We start from the raw sequence: 19,754 nt of genomic DNA, 5'->3' as shown, positions 1-19,754 counted from the left end.
GAAGAGCACCCTCTACAGTGTGGATAACACTGTCCTAACAAAAAGTGTATGTCAATTTCTAAACAATAAACCATGGATCAACGAAGTCAATAAGCCTCTACTGAGCAGGCAGAAAAGGGCTTTCACAGATGGTGACAGGAAGAAGATTAGGGGGATACAGAAAGAACTCAGTGAGCAGATTTCTGAGGGGATAGACTTCTACAGGGAAAAAGCTGGGGAGGACACACCAGTAGAACAACACAAGGAAAGTGTGGAGCAGCAAGTCTTCTCTTATATGCTGTAGTGTGCTGGGGCAGTAGAACGATGGCAACAGATGCCAACAAAATTAACAAGCTAATAAGGAAGGCTGGCTCTCACCTGAGAGTGGAGCTTGAGTCTCTGTGGAGACGTCTGAAAAGAGGATGCTAAAACAAACAACTGAGTATCAAGGACAATGCATCTCATCCACTGCATAACGCACTGTACAGTTATTGGAGCATCTTCGACATTAGGCTAGTACTGCAGGAGATCCTTTCTCCCTGGGGTGGTACAGCTGTTCAGCTGCTTCTCCTTCTGCCCCTCACCCCTCCTGTCGCCTCCTTAAATCGAGAGTGCTGAAGCCCTATCAGCGATGAGAACTTTATCAGAATATGCATTATGTGCAATAATACTAATGTGAGTGTCATGTACAATCAGAGTTATTCAGAGATAGGACAGGCACAGCGATAGGCTCAGAGTTATTCGTATTTAAAAAGGAATCAGTACCAAATGTAGATGTATCATACCACAGTCATAGGGATGACTGGAGAAAATATTCTGGTGATTATAGAACATTTAGTGCAACTCCTTTCCAGAGCATCCATCTTGAATAACATTATTGGTACTCAAGACTTCCCTGTCCTCAAGAGGCACAAAGGAAAGTTTTAAAGAGATGACCAATTCCATCGGAAAAAGATAGTTTTGGGGTGAATGCTAACTTCATAGGTAGGCTTGAGATTGATGCCTTTTTCATGCATCGATAATCAAAAAATTTTCCCATCGATTATTGAAGTATATCGGCATTTTTCAGGTAGAAATAAAGAGGCATAAATACACAGACAAACCCTTAATTATCTAAGTTGTGAAGGCTTATTGGTATTCAGTGTCATACAGAATACCTCTCAAGTTAACAAGACTGGAATTCTTGAGGTCAGTGATTAAAATCCTTGACAATAGTACTACTATTATTATTATTATTACTGATCTTTCCTACTAGTATTATTGTCACTACTATCACTTATGATTACTCAGTGTTATAACTATACCGATGATGATGATGATTATTATTATTGTTGTTGTTGTTATTGCTGATATTGTTATTGTCCTTTTTCTTCCTCCTCCTCGTCTACTCCTCCTTCTTCTTTTCCCTCTTCTTCTTCAACTGTAACATAATGGCTCTGTGACAGGATCAATGTGATGTCTTGTTCCATGTTATGTGTCCCATGTGTGTGTATGTATGTCTGTGTGTATCAACAATAAAAAAAAAAAAATCCTTGACAAATCCTTCAGAATTTGGCAAATTTGGTGAAATCTGTGAGTCACCCCCACTGCCCACATACACACACACAAAAGACACGCATCATGCACACAATACACTTTACAAAAGTTTTGTGATTTACTGTTTGTATGATTTATTACAATATTGAAATTCATATTATACCAGCCAGTGGGTATAGGTGATGACAACGGCATCAAAGGTAAACACATAAAAATGACAAATATTGACATGACATATTCTTCTGTCAAAGTCTGTGTGTGTGTGTGAGAGAGAGAGAGAGAGAGAGAGAGAGAGAGAAATAGTAAGAAACACAATTATATCTTACTGCTGTGTTCTAGACACTACAAAGAAGAAGGGTCATTTACACCAAGATGCCAACCAAAAATGTCTAACTGGAGAGACAATGAGATTCGGGAATTTCTGTTTGCTGCTGAAATCGTCAGACAAAATTCAGTAGCCTTGTCCGCCTTTTTCGATGTGTTGTGAACAAAATGCTGCGATTTTCACAGCGTACTTTTTCCCTCTACCCAGGTGCCACCCATCACCTAAACCAACGGAATATTTCGAGTAGGTGAGAACATGTCTGACACTGACAGTCTCCTGTTGTGTACTATGTGTGTGAAAGGGCAACTTTGGACAACATGCGAACCTGACTCTGTGGACATAGTCTGTAGTGCATATGTGAAAATGGCTCTACACGGCTTATAGAGTTTATATCGCCCCCTTGTGGTCTCTGAAAGCTATTATTCCAGAGTACATTAAACGGAAGGCCAGCTGAATGAATTTGGAAAGCACACATATTAAACGTCTAATTTAAATGTTGGCTAATTTCAAAACATCGATACCTCAAAAACATATCAATAAGATAACGTGTCAATCAATAATCGATATATATCAAAATTTTATGACATCCATATTCATAGGTAGTTGCACAGAGGTAGGGACTAACGACATTATTTGGAAAAAGAACTCTATCCTTACCACAGTATGACAAAAGAAAAAACAGTCAGTTGGAATATTATCTTTGGGTGCATTGCCAAATGAAACCTTCCGATAGACATGCAGATGGTCCGTTTAACATGGACATTTAATACATACCAACAGCTGATCAACATTTCTTGACATAGAGGACTCTGGGGCAGTTTATTTGTTGTGAGGTAAATATCTTACAGAGAGCATCAGGATGCTAAGATAAACCCAAATCGTTTGAGGAATTATGTGAAATATACACCTTCAGTATGATTATAGTAGAAGGCACCTGAAGTTTAATACAAGATACATACAGAACATCAGCACAGAGTGAGTCTGAAATGATACAGTGTATATACACATAACTCCACTCACGCTTAGCATGCAGACACTTTACACACACAGGAACAGTCATACCGAGGGAAATTACAGAGGCATCTTAGTGGGACAGGGCCCTGGTGTGGTTGTGTCTGGACAGTATCCTGGGGCAGATGGAACTGGATGGGCAGTGGCGGTGTAAGGAGGTGGACTGCACTCTGGGGCAGTAGGCACTGTTAAAGACCCTGAGACATTTGAGTTTGGATACTGTCCTGGGGCACTTGGGGCTGGGCAGAAACCTGGTGCGCTAAAGGGTGGTAAGTTTGGATATAGTACTGGGGCAGATGGAGCTGGGTATAATTCTGAATACATGGGTGGAGGTGTTCCTGGGTTTGCAGATTGTGGATGCACAGCTGGAGGACACTGATGCTGATTAGGTCCTGGTGCAGTTGGAGGAGGGTAAACTCCAGAGGCAGAAGCACCTGGATATGGCCCTGCTGCATTATGGGTAGGAGGGCCATTCCATCCTGGTTGAGCAGGGTTTCCAAAGGGACCTCCTGAAGATGTAGACAAGGGACCAGAGGGTTGTGCTCGAGGTAGAATCACCAATGGGAGAATGACCTCTGGGTCTGAAGCATAGGGAACATCCAGGTACACCTTAAACAGAATGAGACAATAACTGTTTAGACAAACAAACAAACTATTAGACTAATTTCCAAAGCACTAGTGAAACTGACATTTCTAGTTAACTGAAATTATTATATTCAGTCCATTGTGATAACATTATGATCTGACTTAGTTTAGAAGATGTAGCCTTGTTTCTTTGGGAAGTCTATGTTTCTGAGTCCTAACACCAACTGTAGCACAAACAGCTTCAAAATGAACTCACATTAACAATCATAAAAGCAGTATTTTGTTGATGATGGAATAGAAAAATAAGCAGGTTTTGTAAAGCCTTGATAGTCAATTGACAAAGACACTCTTGGCAGACCACCCAAAAGCTTTTCTGATGTGATGGCTTAGACATACTTTGCCATCCTACCTGAAACCCAGATATTCAGATGTTTTAGTATATGTTCAGCTGCCTTACAGACATTTGGTTTATTCCAACTCTTTATTGCAGTGACATACTGAAACAGTGAAATGTCTAGAAGTACCTTCAGAGTGTACTCCCGTTTTATGATGTTACAATACAAAAGGGAGGGTTCAATTTCAGCTGGGAGCCGCAGTTCTCTGCTGACAGTCTGCTTCTGTCCAGACGGAATTTCATCTCCAACTTCTTTAAAGATGATGCACACAGATTTACATTTAGATCCTGAAGCGATGAACTTTTGTTTCTGCTGAAGACTGTATTTAAGTGTGAGAGGACGAGATGAAGAATTTTCAACAGTGGCTGTGACCATCATCATTTCTCCTGCCAAAATAGAAAGACACAGGACATAAGCATCAGATAAATCTGTTTACATTTGTTTGTTTTCCTAAAATAAATTCACCACTGATGATGCAGTATAACCTTGCATAAACCCCCTCCTCTCAATGTTGACTTTCATGGAAGCATTTCCAGAGGTGAAGAGTTTCATTTTTTTATTTGTTTCACCAAACAGGGGCTTCTGCGCATGAAGAGAGAAGAGGAAGCTCAATTCAACTACAAAGTGGCACAGCAACGAACAAATTTTGCCTGAAAGAATTTATTTTGCTTCCATAGAGCCCAGTAAACCAGGTTAATCTCATTTCCTTTTTAAAAGGTGTCTACATCCTACTGCACATTTTACCAAGGGGTTTGTTTTGTTTTACGAAACTATATAGTTGTAACACTGTTAACCAACTATCAGGAGATGCTAAAAAAGAAAACAGACAAACCAGTTAAATAGATACCATTAGCTCCAGAGCACTGGCATCGATCCGTGAGACAAAGAGTAATTCACTTGAAGTCATCAGTGGAAGTTCTAACAATCTGATCATCTTAGCCTCCAATTTGTACCTAATATTTCCACAGTAACTGCAAAAAGATGGTGGCATGGGTCTGCAACAGGAAAGAACAACAAATCATGTACAACAGCCAGCAATATAACTGGAGACACAGAATACAACCATTATACAACTGCAAAACCTGCATGCATAAACACACATTCATGGCACAGAGCATAACGAGATGAAGCAGATTCTGTTACAATGTTACGTGAAGCATTTAAAAAACATTAGAAAACATGGTTCTGACTTGAATTATCAGGTGCTACTTGGGAAACAGTAAGTATTCAGACAGAAATATAATAATTGTAGTACAATATTAAAGGTAAATACTTGGTGTAACACCAAAAGTGCTTTTAGTGGTGCAAAGAACAAAGGAAGTGGTCACATGACCAGGTCAGTCATCCTTCACCCTGTTCTCATCAGTTGGAAAAGTGCACCTGTGGGACATACAATTCCAAAATACACCTACAGGTCTGAGTGCTTGTTTCCTAAAGTGAAGGGCTCTGGTGGCTCCTTTATAGTGTGAGGTGCATTTTCTCTGAATGGTTTAAGTCCACTCAAGCCCAAAGATGTGAAGGTAGAACACAGTGAATACAAAGTTATTCTGAGTGTTGATCTTTATCCTGTGGGGAAGTGTCTCCATCCTGATGGGAGGGGTAATCCCTAAGCCATGACATGCCACTGAATGAGTTGATGGGGTGAGTAAATTAAAATCGTATGCCACAGTTATCTCAGTCACCAGATCTCAGTCCAACTGAAGACTTATGGAAGATTCTGGAGTGGGCCCTGAGACAGTGTTTGTGGGAACCAACAACTAAACTCAGTTTATTACAGTTTCTTGTGAAAGAATGGTATCATGTCCTTCCTGTAGTTCCACACATTTGCACAATCAGCACTAAGGGACAATGAAAGTGGATGTGAATGGCTAATGGTGACACAACATCCTATTAAGACACTTTGTTGGTGTTTCCTTCTATGTTGGTGTTTCCTTTATTTTGGTAGTTATTTGTGCATTGCTCATGACATTCAAAATATGTACATGCTTATTGGGATAAAACACTGAAATATAGCTTTAAATAAGTTTTGTTTTGTGTTCTGGTGGATCGCCATGCAATAGGGTATGAAACTGTCAATACTGTCCAAGTTCCCAACATAAGCTCAGATGTACTGGGGTATTCCAGAAATTGATCAGAGTGACTTTTTTGGATCCCTTTTGGTGGAAAATCACTGTCATAATATTATAATATTCTCTAAACCACAAGACACTCTTACCCTTCTGGGAGTTGAAAGCAGAACTCATATACATGACTCCCTGGAGACACCACATTATTGTCTGATAACGTGGAAAGAGAAAAGAGTTTCATTTTACAACAAGAACATATATTAAACTCACTAATATCTGGTACTACATGGTGAAAGCAGTCTTTCTCTCAGGTAAAAGAGAACCAGTAGTTTCGTCTTAACAAAATAAGGAATACACTTATACGTTTCTCCACCCAGAGCTCTATGAGGGGTGGAAGTAACAAAATTAATCGATTAAAAATGGAGGTGATGAAAATACATGTGAATTGAAAAATAGATTGATAAATTTTTCAATTCACAAGCATTTTCATCACCTCCATGTTTATTAACTATTTTTTGTTACTTCCACCCCTCATAGACCTCCGCCGTTTCCTGCAGAGAGGACACGAGTAACTGTACGTTCACACTGAGAGCGGCGAGAGCGTCAAGAGTCGCCCAAACCTCCCTGCCAACGACGCTGTTGAACACTGTGGACGCTCTGCCGTTGATGAAATAGGCGGGTACAAGTTCCTTCGGAAAGCTTGGTTATGCAAATGTTTTTAAAGGGGCTATAGAGCAAACAAACAGGTCGAGCGGTATCTTTGTGCTGACTGACCACCAGTAGGCTATAAGTTAACCTTATGAGATATTTTAAATGTGAAGGTGCGAAATCGACCGATTACAGAAATAAATAAACAATGCTAATTACATATTTCGTAACAAAATTAACTAATGAAAAACACTACTTAAAAGCTTTTTGTTGTTGTGTGTCTTTTGTGTTAATGATAGGCTAGGTCAAATTCCAGCATGGAGTTTATAGGACACGTTTACTAGCCTTGGTCTTTAATTAACACTAACGTTTGTGCATAACCCACATTACAGTACAACATGGGGAAACCCACCACCGATATAATCAGTTTCTCCTCCATTTTGCTTAGGACCAAAAGTTTTGTGGGAACAATAGTTTATACTGTCGTGTTCTCTACAATTCTCTAGAGCGGAGCACTTCCAAGTTTCTATTGGTTGCCGCCCAACCGCGTCATATCTCATTACCATAAAGTTAACCGAACTTCAACTGTATTTTGACGCCCAAACCACCCTCGCCGCGACGCCCTTTGCTGCGACGCTCTTCGCCGCTCAAAGACGCTGGCTCTCATTGAAAATGAATGACTTCCGGTCACTCTGACGCTCTCGCCGCGCTCAGTGTGAACGTACAGTAAGGGAAACTGACGGAGGAGCTTTTCTATGAGGGGTGGAAGTAACAAAAATTAGTTAATAAACATGGAGGTGATGAAAATGCTTGTGAATTGAAAAATACAGCGGTAAAAATGGATGTGAAATGAAAAATAGAGTGATAAACTATCAAGTGATTTGACTAATTTAAAGCCGATTTGATCAAAACAGTCATGATTCAGAGTCATGTTTCATCATTGTCACAACCTGCACCTCCATTTTGGACTTTTAGTTTGGCATGTCTTTGTGCGCCTGTTCTCTGTCTGTCTCCGCCCCTCACCTGTTCCCGTTTTGTCTAATTATTAACCTTGTTAGTTTTACCCAATCCTGTTTTGCCCTGTTTAGTTTCCCTCTGTATTTAAGTCCTAGGCTGTGTCCGAAATGGCATACTACATACTACTCGTATACTAATTATGACGTAAAAGTAGTAAGTAGTATGCAGTACGTGAAAAATAAAAATTTTGCAGTACACTACAGTTACCCGGATGATGTACTACTCTGGCGAAAATTTCTAGTATACATCCCGAGCTCACTTCGCTGGCTACTGCATCCCATGATGCAACGCGGTAACCTCTAACTTTCCGAAAGTTTTCAAAAAACAAGTGTAGTGCACTACAAGAATTGTCTCATAATTGTACCATACTGCATACTAGCGTGTGGAGTAGTGTGCAGTACGCAGTGTATACTAGGCTAGTATGTAGTATGCAGTACGCTAGTATGCCATTTCGGACACAGCCCTAGTGTTTGCCTTGTCCATTGTCTATCGTTGTTTGTGTATTTTGCGCACTGTCAAGCTGCACCTTTTTGTTATCGGCTTTTGTTATCAGTTTGCACTTGTATTTTAATCTTCTTTTGTCAGTAAAGTCTTCCGTTTGTCACCTTCAACCATCGTGTCTTGCACTTGGGTCCTGCACCACACCACCAGCGTGACAATCATTTTCATTCGTCATTCACCATTCACAACGCAAAGCTGCCATTTATCATTTAAAGAAAGTAGCCTCAAGGGTGGAAGTAACAAATTAATTTATATAAATGGAAGTGATAAAAATGCATGAGAACTGAAAAACAGAGGGGTAAAAATGTATGTGAACTGAAAAATTGAACGATAAATTGTCAAATGATTTGATAAACTTGACTGACATTTTATTTAAAACAGCATTGCTCTGATAATCAACTCCACTGACATTAATTGTTTACAGCAAGCAATTTTTGTTATTTCCACCCAAAATGTCAATCAAAAACCATGCCCGCTGATGAACTGAGGAGGCTGTGTTTGAGGCCAGTGGAAGATGCAGATATATGACAGAAGGGGTGAGATCTGCCGCCTTATTTTCAGTTTATTAATTTCAGCTTTGGAGCAGAGGCACAACGTTCTCAGCTCCCTGCACATTGAGAACCAAAAAGCCGATCAGTTCGTCAGTGGTTTTTGCGTGACATTTTGGGTGGAAGTAACAAAAATTGCTTGCTGTAAACGATAAATGTCAGTCGAATTGTCAGTCAAGTTTATCAAATCAACTGACAATTTATCAATCTATTTTTCAATTCACATGCATTTTCATCACCTCTATTTAATCAATTAATTTTGTTACTTCCACCCCTCATACTTTTCCCGCTGTTCATAACCATATACATTATTTTAACATCTGTTTCACTCATGGCAAAGAAACCGAGAGAGATTTGGCTGAAGAGGAAGCCCCTTAAATTCAGAATAAAGAAGTCTTTTCCCTAGATGTATTGTTTGTGTTTGTGTAGTGTTGTGGAGTTCGCTGCCCATACCATTTTTGGAGCCATGTCGAAAAAAAAATTGTTGCAATTCGAAGTAATTTTCATGAGCGAAACAAGTACGTTTGTGGCTTTCTGTCCCCTCCATCCAAAAAACACTTGCCTCTCCCTTCATTTCGACGACAAGCGTCTCAATTTTGATCTCTTTGGTAACTTCCAAAATAACTCGTCCTCTGACATAGTCGCCGCTACTAAACGTGCTGGCTTCATTGATTGAGTCGTACCGTAGTATGAAGTCCTTAACTATTCCTTGCATTTCTGACTGAAGTAACGGAACCGTCGGAGAGTGACTTGTAGAATCCCTTCAGATATTGTCAGATGATGCGAGGCAGACATGTGGTGGACAGAGACGTGATGGCAATGACGATTCTTATTCTCATGAGACACACTTCAGACTGACTGACAGTAATAGTAGGGTGGAGCTGATGATTTTGGATGTCATCACCACCAGCACAACGGAAATTCCAAGAAATATAGTGTACACTTTCAGAATTTGTTTTGATTGCATTCTCTGACTTTAGGTGACTTGTGATACTGATAAGCACATCTGGGCAGCCTGAACTGTATATTGTGCTGTGAAGTGTGTTTGAGGGTCAGTATTTTGTGTAAAATACAGTATTAGTTCAGTATTTCTTTTGGCATCAAAGGCTCCATAAATATCTAGAATCTGCACTGTTTTTGCACTTAATCATTTTCAGGCACATTAGCCTACATCGTTTCAGAAATTAGGAGAAATGTATACATTCAATAATATGTTGCCAGAGGTGTAATATAACATAGGTATTAAACACGATTACAGAGTAAGTTTGAAATTAATTATTGTGGATTCACACAACACCGCTCAGCATCCAGGCACTTTACACATACAAGAAAAATCAGACTGAGGAAAGAGGTGTTTGAATGAGACAGGGCTCTTGAGTGGTTGGGTCTGGATAATATCCTGGGGCACTTGTTGATGAAAGGAACAGGAAGGAGGAAGAAGGACCAAATGAACAAAAGAAAAGTCAACAAAGTTAATCATTAAATTACAAATACATAAAAAAGAAGAAGGAAAATACAGGAAGAAGGAGCAAACACACAAAAGATAAAAAAGGTAAAAGATTTTTTTTTTTTTTTTTAAAAAAAGGAAGAACAGATCTAGCATTGCTCAGTGGCTGTAAGGCAAATAGCAACTGCTGTTGGAATATTTCCTGCCTCACTCTAGGACAGATAAGAGAAAAAAGGGCAAAGAAGCAGACAGGTGTAACCTGCACACCTCCCATACATATTTAGGAGGCAATTGAAGGGTGTGCTGAGTATATGTGCCTTGTCTTGAGTAGGGCTTAATGCTACCTCTAGGCTAATGAATGTGTATCTCCAGCACCCAGACCAAACTCATGCCTGTAAGTCAACCACCAAGTGTTTAAGTAAGCTGGCAGCTGTTTGTCATCTTCCATGATAGGAGGAGAATAGTTGTTTTCAGTTCTGGTTACACTGATGTGAAATTAAGGTTAGTTTCCTTAAGGATATGTCTAGAGTGTTGACTTCCCTCAAATAAGATTTTGTCTTGAAGGGGAATGTCCAGCTCAAGAGTATATCCTGGAAATGTATGATAATCAAATCTTTCCAGTTGGGTCTATCTGAACAATGAGTCTCTAGGTATACAACTAAAAGTCTGTTGTACATTGTCTTGCAGAGCAATATCGCAAGGAGGGCCTTGTTCTACAACTCCCATGGGACAAGTTTCTGTGTCAGCAAAGAAAATCAAGGTCACCCATGGCAAGTTCATTCTGCTAAGATATGAGTGAGTCGACTGACTAATCAAACACAGGATGAGTACTGTTAATAAAAGAAACATGGATTCTAGAGTGGAAGGGTTCCTAGGAACCTGGTGAAGGTTGAATACATGAAATTGTCTACCACGTGGAGTTCTTTGGAGGCTGCTGTCTTATCTTAGTATGTCCTCCTCCCTTCCACACGCCTCCCCAAGTTCTGCTGAGCCCAGGCAGTGACAGCTTTCAAATATGTGACATACTGGTGTGTAAAGTACACTTTACTGATAACATTTCAAAGCTGATAAAGAATGAGTAGTGGAAGGATCATTTGCCTTACAGTCATCATTTCAAAGGCCGACAAACCAACAGAACTGCAGAAAGTGGCTTGGACAGCCATAAACACAAGAGAGAGCTTAATGTCCCAGCCATTGCCATGGTTTGATACTTTTTTCCTCAGCATGCCAACTGATCTTTAATTAGCCTTTTCTGTCTGTCCTAATGTTTCAGGTATGTAGGACATGTGGAACTGTGCTCTTATCAAATGTTTCAATCAATAGTTGAAGGCAGATTTCAGCAACCGCAAACATGATTTATTAGCAAGACTGCAGTAGTTTCTGCAGGATAACTCAGGGTGATCAGATTGATTGACTGATTGATTGAAATCAGACAATATTTGTGACATCATTTAGCTGAGTGCCTAGATGCACACAAGTAGTTCACCACCACTGTACACAGAATGATCCAAGGGAGGTAGAACATTCTATCTACTTTTATGCAAAAAGACACCTCAGAGAATGCGCTGAATGCTTTTTGACAGTGTTATTCTCCCATGGCATCCATCAAAAGAGGAGGCCGTGTTTCTGCAAAGTGAACAGAAACAATCTCCTCAAAAATCAGTTATACATATAAGGTAAAATAAAAAGCCCTAAATAGCATATTGATATGCCCTTAGTGTTTATTTCATTGATAATGCCACTTAAGAGACCTTAAAAACTCTGATGAAAGTGGATGTTTCACAAACAGAACAAACATTGTGACTTAGTGTAAGTGAGACTGTAGTACAAGACAAGACCCCACTACAAATACACACAGACACACACACACTCTCTCTAACACACACAGACTTAGAGTACATGCTAGTATGCAGAGACATAAACAGGAGACACAAATCATAATGGGAGAGGCCAACTGTAGGAGAGTTCACTACACTTGACAGTATTCAGTTGAGGGTTTGAACATAACTGCTACTGTTGGGAACTTGAATAAATTAGAGGAAATTAGAGAATCTATTGGATAATTAGTGTGGGTTCATGGCAAGTCATGTTTCTTCCTGGCAATATGAAGACAAACAATTTCTACCCTTCTTAAATCATAGTTTATCAGAAATCATTCAAGATAAAGAGATACTGAACACAGTGAAAGATCTATTAAAACATCCTAATTTGACATAACTTGAATAGTTGTTGGCCATAAAGTAAGTTATGATGTAAACAGTGCTTAACTGGTAATCTTTCTGATATATTAGCATTTTTATAGCAATAACCCTAATTATCTGCTAACCACTGTGTTAGTAGAGACAATAACACACCATTAATGAGTGACACGTAATGTTATATGCTGTTAGTGCCAAATTATGTAGCAATGTGTATCTATGGAGACACAGGACTGTATCTGCATTAGTGATACTAATATGCTAACTGTGTAATTGTGAGTACTTAAAATATGAACAAATGCATTACTATAATGGGGAGCATGATTAATTATGATTGTTTGAAATTTATATTACCCCAAAGAATTCAGCTAAGAGACACCTGGGGCTTTCATGTCACACATACCTTAAAAATGCATAGTAATAATGTAACCATTAAGGGCAAGGCCAGGCCGAATGGTGAAGACTTGTGGGGGGGAAAAATACTGTTGTTTGCATTTCATCCAAAGATACTGTTTTCTGAATAAGTTTACCCTCAAGATTTGGTCAAGCCAACTGAGGGAGAGCTCTGTGGTTTTATTTATGAGAACGAACATCTAACATGGATTTGAACACATTAGGACACTTAGCGAGGATCAGATGAAGGAAACGACATCACACCATGAGTGATGAGAATTATAATACGATGATTCAGTCCCCCAGTTTCCCTTTGTAGATGAGTCAAAGAAACACGTTTATTCTTTTTACAACTATGAAAGACAAATAACCCTGACAAAGACTCACTCTGCATTACCTCTATTTTTAATCACTTTTAATGTACAAACACACTGACATACTACTCACAGTGTATGGCTTTAGCTAATTTCAATTCATTTCTTTGGTATCAGAGACATGCACTCAGCTGATACACAGGCACAGACTGATATGTGAATACATAGTCAATAATATTTTCACGTTTACCAAAAGTGCACTCAGCATCACAGTGTATGCAAAATACATGCAGATAAAAAAATATGGAAACAACATCAGTAAAAGGTGCAGTATGATGTCTTTCACCAACAGGAAGACATGACGTAAACTTGGAAGGTAATCTCCAGAATGTTCCACAAAGGCTCATTTGACTGAGGAAATAACAGAGATGTTGAAAACAAACAGGACTCTGCAGTGAAGTTGATTTCCACTGTGGTAAACATCCTATAGTGAACAGCAGGATTTTAACACAAACCCACATGAAAGGTTCCAAAAATGTATAGAATGTGTGGTTTCTGCATTCATATACATATACATATTTTTAGGCACATTAGCTTTTTTTTTAATAATTTCATCATTTTAAAAATTACATGGAGCATACAAACTCAAAATGGGTATAGCTAAAGGCACTTAAAGTTTAATGTAACCTATGCATAAAGTTAACACAGTGCATTTGACATGAGTTCATGCAGATTCATATGGCACTGCTAATTCTCAGGATGCAGGCACTTTACATACACAGGATCAGACTGAGGAGACAAAGCCAATGTGAGCACTAAAAAAAATGACCTTGGGTGAGGGACTGATTTATGCACACCCCCCCCCCCCCAACTCATGATAATGACTCATCTATAGATACTGTAGACTACACTGCTGCCAGATCCCACACCGTACAAAGTACAGTGCCCTTCCCAAAGTCTGGACTCACAGGACACTACATACATAAAGCGTTATTCTAACTTTGAGATTCCAGCACTGCTCTCTCTTTCAGACAGAAAATATGAAAGGAAGTTAACTTTTTTAAATATCAAAAGTGTGTAGAGAGAAAAACTTGGCATCAAAAGTACAAAAGCACATAAGGTATAACTGAGAGGTCGAATGACCATTGTAGTAGAAGCTACGTAGTGGTTGACTAAAATTGTATTACAAGCTTTGTTCAGACATAGCTGAGGAAACATATTTTAAAATGTTACTATTAAAATTAAAACATGTGTATTCTATTTTATGTACAATTTCGTAGTGTAATTAAGTAACATTTACATCAAACTTAATTAGTATTTTTAAAAGCATGTTAATTTGTAATTAGAGTTCATTCTTACACACACATGCACACTCACACACACTAATTCAAACCCTGCTACTGGGGTGTCTTAGTTGGATAGGGATCTGGACAGTATTCCGGGGCAGATGGAACTGGATTGCCAGTAGTGCTGTAAGGGGGTGGATTGTAGCCTGGGGCAGTAGGCACTGGAAAAGACCCTGAGCCATTTGGGTTTGGATACTGTCCCGGGGCACTTGGGGCTGGGTAGAAACCTTGTGCAGTAGGGGGTGGTAAGTTTGGATACAGTGCTGGCGCAGATGGAGTTGGGTATAATTCTGAATACGTGGGTGGAGGAGCATTAGGGTTTGAAAATTCCGGTTGCATAGATGGAGTGAAATGATGCTGGTATGGTCCTGGTGCCGTTGGGGAAGGGTAAACTCCAGAGGCAGAAGCATCTGGATATGGCCCTGCTGCATTATGGGTAGGAGGACCATTCCATCCTGGTTGACCAGCTCCAAAGGGACCTCTTGAAGGTGTAGACAAGGGGAATTGTCCTCGAGGTAGAATAACCAATGGGAAAACAATCTCTGGGTCTGAAGCATAGGGAACATCAAGGTACACCTAAAACAGAATGAAACAGTCACAGTTTAGACGAATGATCAAACTGTCAAACTGAATCATTTTTTAAAGCACTGGTTAAATGACATACCTGATTAGCTGAATTCATTAATATTCATTCAACTGAAATGACATTTTGATCTGATCTAGACCTAGCACTCACATACACAGATGAGTTTGGTTGTTAACATACACTATAACACGCACCACTTCAAAATGACCACAAAACATCATTCACAACAGCATTGTTTTGTTGAGAATGTATAAATCTGAGTAGGTTTTGTAAAGTCTGAATGTAGGATGGTAAGCCAACATAACCTCTCTGACATATTTTGCTATACTGTCTGAAATCCAGATACTTTGCTATCCTGTCTGAAAACCAGATATTCAAAAGCTTTAGTATATGTTTAGTCACCCAAAAGACATTTGGTTTTCAGTCATTTTAACAATAACATGATGAAAGGAATGTGTAGATTTACATACCTTCAGAGTGTACTCCAGTTTGATGATTTTACAATGCACAATGGAGGGCTGGACGTCAGATGGTAGCTGCAGTTCTTTGGTGATAGTCTGGTTCTGTCCAGTCGGGATTGGATCCCCAACTTCTTTAAATATGTAGTGGCTGGAAGTTTTAGAGGATCCTGAAGCAATGTACTTTAGTCTCTGCTGAAGACTGTATTTGATTTTGAGAGGACGAGATGAAGAGTTTTTGACAGCTGCTGTAACTATCACCAGTTCACCTGTGAGAAAGAGAAAGACACAGGACATGAGCACCAACAAACTTGTTTACATTTATTCACTATTTTTAAGAAAAATCACAACTGATGCATTGAAACCTTGCATATATGCCATTTTCTCAGTGTTTGCTTTCATGGAGACACTTCCAGAGGTGAACAGTGACATTTCCTTGTTTGCTTCTCCAGCCAGGGGCACCTGCATGTAGGAAACAAAGGGGGAACTCAATGGCAGTGATGCAACAGCACACATTTTGTTTGCAGTTACTTTCTGTTTCCACAGAACTGGGTAAACCAGGTTGAATACAGGTAATGATATTTTACTACACACTGTTCCAAGAGTATTCTGTGGATTCTCTCATAAAACTGAAAAGCTATGAACAGTTATCCAGCTATCCAGGAACTGGTGAAACATCTGAATCGTAAACAAAGCAATTGAACACATACTGTCAGCTCTGTCCCATCTGGCCGCGAGACAAACTGGAGCTCAGTTGATGCAGTCAACGGAAACTTCCACGACCTGCTCAACTTAGCCTCCAGTCTGTAAGTAATTTTTCCATGGTGGCCCTTAAAAGATGGTGGCATGAGCCTACACCAAACCACAACAACAACAACAACAAACAAATCATTAACAACAGTCAGCAATGCATTTGGAGAATACAATGTAGAATGTGATCATTATGCAGCTTAACAAAAAACAGTCACACACAAATTCCTGTCACAGAGCATGACAGAATGACACAGATTCTGTTAAAATGTTAAATGAAGTGTGCTCCCCAACCCACCCCCAAAAAGAAAAAAAAAAAAAAATAGAGATCATGGTTCTAAAATAATTTCTCTACCACACACTTGCAGAATCAATGCCAAGGCACAATGAAGCTGTGCCAATGGCTCACGGTGGCACAACATCCTATTAAAACACTTTAAATTTGCTTTTAAGGATCCTTTTCAATGGAAAGCCACTGTTGTGAAATTATAATATTCTGCTCTTACCCTTGTGGAATCTGAAAGCAGAACTCATATACATGGGTCCCTGGAGGCACAACATTACTGTCTAATATTTTGGAGGGGGAGGGGGAGGGAGAGAGAGAGAGAGAGAGAGAGAGAGAGGACTTTCACTTTACATCAGGAGGACCTAAACGTTACTCGTTTTTGATAATGTTTCAATAGCACTTGAAGTGGTCGAGAATTTATTCGAATAGACACACAGAAATGTGCAGACAATACCTGGCACTAAGGGGTGAAAGTAGCATATCATTCAGTAAAAGAGAATACGCAGATTTTTCTAAAGCCAATAAAAAAACCCACTTACAGGTATCCCCACAGGTCACTTCACTGCCTCCTGTAAAGACGACACAAGAAGGGGAAATAAAGGGGAGTGACTACGACACTTTTCCCACCATCCGTACTATTTTAAAAACAATTTCACTCGTGACCAAATCACGTGGTGGTTACTACAAAAGAGAGATTTGGGTCAACAATGAAACCCTTCATTTCAGACACACCCGTACCCCGTTTCTGTCCTAAAATTAAGTATAGTTAGCGTGAGTATAATGAATGTTAGGAGTCGACCCTTACCAGCTTCGGAGCCTTCGCGAATAAAATAGTGTTTCAGTTTGAAGTATCTTTCGTGTGCTGAATAAGTACGGTTTTTGTCATTATGTCTCTCTGTCCAGCGTACATTTGCATCCCCTTTCAGTTTGACGAAAAACGCATCAGCCTTGATCTCCTTGTTAAGTTCCAAAATTACTCGTCCTTTAACGAAGTCGCCACGACTAAACGTGTTGGCTTCATTGATCGGATCGTACCGAATTGAAAGGTCCTTTCCGGGCATTATTGACAAATAAAGCAGGACGCTTCTTCAACGATCCCTTCCAGTGTTTGCATAAGATTACGGTGGCATGCTTCAGCTAAGGCCTCGTTTTAAGGAGTGGTTGCAGGGAACTATGGGCGTTCCTAGTTTGTTATTTGTACTGTCCCCCTCTGGTCACTCACAAGTAGTACAGTTACATAACAACAGTTTAGAAACATGCAGCTACTTTCGAGTAACTGTCATGCGGATTTGTTGCGCTGGATTTCTCGAACATGAGTATTTGGACATTTTGAACATGCCTGTTCAGGTGAAAGACAAAGTTATTATTGTTCTCATGAGGAAGACACAAGTCTCTCATTTATGACAGCGGTTCCCAAACTTTTAACAGTCATGTATCCCCTGAGGCACTCTACAGAGTCGCTATTGAGTACCCCCATCAGCTCGGACAGCTTACTATAATGTTTTTTGTTTGTAATTCTGCTGCATGAAAAAAACCAGACACACACATATATAATATGCATAACATATAAATATATGAGACAGAATAACCAATTATGGAAGAGGAGAGAAAAGCGACTCTACACACGTTCAAATATTTATACGAGTGGAGAACTCGCGTTTATTTTCACACGCAAGTCAACAGGAACAGGAAAAAGGAACACACTGCACGGTATTACTTTCCCATGGCCAGTGACAACATGACTCTCCTTGGTGAGTGACTATTTCACAATAGTGAATTACAAAACTGTAGAATCTAAAAAAACAAACAAACAAACAAAAAAAAACCACATGCAAAACAACCTGTATACCTATATTGACAATTCTTTAAATATCCTAAAAATCCAGAGACACATCCACTTTAATGTAGTACATCGTAAGCTATTAATACTTTACCCACTGTATACACACACATTGCACAGTTAGAAAAGGAGTTGGCAGCAGAGCATTTTACTGCAAGCTGTACTTGTACGTTGGGCAAAATAAACATAAACTTTAACACATAGTGCCTCATCAGATTAATGCCGCGCCACAGATTAATGTGAGGGATGTGTCTGAATGGCCTCACATAACATGGCAATGCGGGGTTGTACTGGAGACGGCCTCAGTCTTAGATTGTTTTCCTCACACAGTCTGTGCCTGTACTTTGTCTTCATGCTGGGGAGAGCTGAGAACCCAGTCTCACATAAGTGACATTGGACGGTGGCACATTTAAAAAAAAAAAAAAGAGAGAGAGAGAGAGAGAGAGAAAATAAAGAACAGAAGAAGCTGTGGAGATCAGACAAGGCAAATCATCCACACCTTTCGCAGGATCATCAAATTTCTGCCCCCCCCCCCCCTCCCCTCACTGTAATTCACCTCTAGTGCTCAGAGCAGAGACTGGGCTTGTAAAATTTGATTTCATGCTGTGGAGAAATAAAATTTGAAAGTTGAGATGCTGAGACTGGTCAAAACTTTGATTTTTAAAGTGGATCTAGTGCCATATGAAAACTTAACTGCTTGACAGTTGCCAAGGGAACATGATGAGGGGAGAACAGTGACAGAAGGATCATTAAGTTTGATTGTATGCTTTCTGTAGTTCTATTAAAATGTCCCCTAATTTGCTCTCTCTCTCTCTCTCTCTCTCTCTCTCTCTCTCTCTCTCTCTCTCTCTCTCCCCAAAGATGACCTGGTCTTTGATAAGACATTGCTCAATGTGACAGTGCCAAACAAAGCACCATAACCATGGAAACAGTTGCCATGAAGACAATGTAAGATATTTAGAGTAGTGGTGGAGGTGGTCTTATTGATGTCATGGCCACCAGCAGAAAAGCACAACAGAAATCCTTGGCCTGTGTAAGGATGAGTACATGAGACTTACGGACAGAATATGCAAACGTGTCGATGAAAAGGGGCAGACAGTTCAGTCTGGATACAGGAGACGGAGGCCTCAGAGATAATCAGTCATGTCGGCTCAGGTCAGTTTTCAACTCTGCTCTCTGTGTCATCTCAGCGTAACTGTGGACAGTTCAGTTGGATTCAGTTGGTCCAGAGTCCAGTTTCTATTGGGCTCTTCTCTGCACTTTACGATTGTTTGTCATTTTGTTTTGGCATGATCAGAATTCTTTTTTTGTTTGTTTTGTTTGTTTGTTTTCTTTGCTGTAATGTCATATAAAAAATTTGTGTCATTTAAAGATCAGGTCTCATTTTGACTCATATTCACGTATGAATGACAGCTGACGTGGCATGAATTCATGTTAACCGTTCAGTTCTCTAGTACTGGTTATGCAGCTTTGTCTTGCTCTAATACATTTTTTTTAAAGCTTAGTTTTCTTGTCTTTCAATTTT

The 19,754-nt window shown here is 39.6% G+C and overlaps 2 protein-coding genes across 2 annotated transcripts; both read right to left on the bottom strand.

The window, feature by feature from the left end:
- Positions 1–2,911: 2,911 nt before the first annotated feature.
- On the bottom strand, positions 2,912–9,326 carry LOC115804328 (arrestin domain-containing protein 3-like). The gene is made up of 4 exons (XM_030764708.1): positions 9,174–9,326; positions 4,317–4,413; positions 3,961–4,217; positions 2,912–3,460 (listed from the first exon to the last, which is right to left on the bottom strand). Exons 1-4 carry the CDS (start codon positions 9,324–9,326, stop codon positions 2,912–2,914), a joined length of 1,056 nt encoding a protein of 351 aa, XP_030620568.1.
- A 4,991-nt stretch (positions 9,327–14,317) lies between these two features.
- LOC115817882 (arrestin domain-containing protein 3) lies at positions 14,318–17,493 on the bottom strand. Its single transcript, XM_030781035.1, has 7 exons — positions 17,195–17,493; positions 16,929–16,958; positions 16,610–16,670; positions 16,064–16,205; positions 15,719–15,815; positions 15,366–15,622; positions 14,318–14,885 (listed from the first exon to the last, which is right to left on the bottom strand). The coding sequence occupies exons 1-7, from the start codon at positions 17,448–17,450 to the stop codon at positions 14,361–14,363; spliced, it is 1,368 nt and encodes a 455-aa protein (XP_030636895.1). The 5' UTR covers positions 17,451–17,493; the 3' UTR covers positions 14,318–14,360.
- Between the last annotated feature and the right edge of the window lie 2,261 nt (positions 17,494–19,754).

This window comes from Chanos chanos, chromosome 1 (assembly GCF_902362185.1).
Source record: "Chanos chanos chromosome 1, fChaCha1.1, whole genome shotgun sequence".
Taxonomy (NCBI): Eukaryota; Metazoa; Chordata; class Actinopteri; order Gonorynchiformes; family Chanidae; genus Chanos; species Chanos chanos.
The sequence above is the reverse complement of the archived record's forward strand: the minus strand, read 5'-3'. Positions and strand labels throughout refer to the sequence as shown.

What these genes read in the sequence shown, in the direction of transcription:
- LOC115804328 (XM_030764708.1), bottom strand. Translation starts at nt 9,326, where the DNA reads ATGCAAGGAATAGTTAAGGACTTCATACTACGGTACGACTCAATCAAT. An exon ending in GAGGAGGGGGTTTATGCAAG is followed by an intron (nt 4,218 to 4,316) that starts GTTATACTGCAT and finishes CTATTTTGGCAG; the next exon opens with GAGAAATGATGATGGTCACA. An exon ending in AACGGGAGTACACTCTGAAG is followed by an intron (nt 3,461 to 3,960) that starts GTACTTCTAGAC and finishes ATTCTGTTTAAG; the next exon opens with GTGTACCTGGATGTTCCCTA.
- LOC115817882 (XM_030781035.1), bottom strand. Translation starts at nt 17,450, where the DNA reads ATGCCCGGAAAGGACCTTTCAATTCGGTACGATCCGATCAATGAAGCC. An exon ending in TCGCGAAGGCTCCGAAGCTG is followed by an intron (nt 16,959 to 17,194) that starts GTAAGGGTCGAC and finishes TCGTCTTTACAG; the next exon opens with GAGGCAGTGAAGTGACCTGT. An exon ending in TGCTTTCAGATTCCACAAGG is followed by an intron (nt 16,206 to 16,609) that starts GTAAGAGCAGAA and finishes GGTTTGGTGTAG; the next exon opens with GCTCATGCCACCATCTTTTA.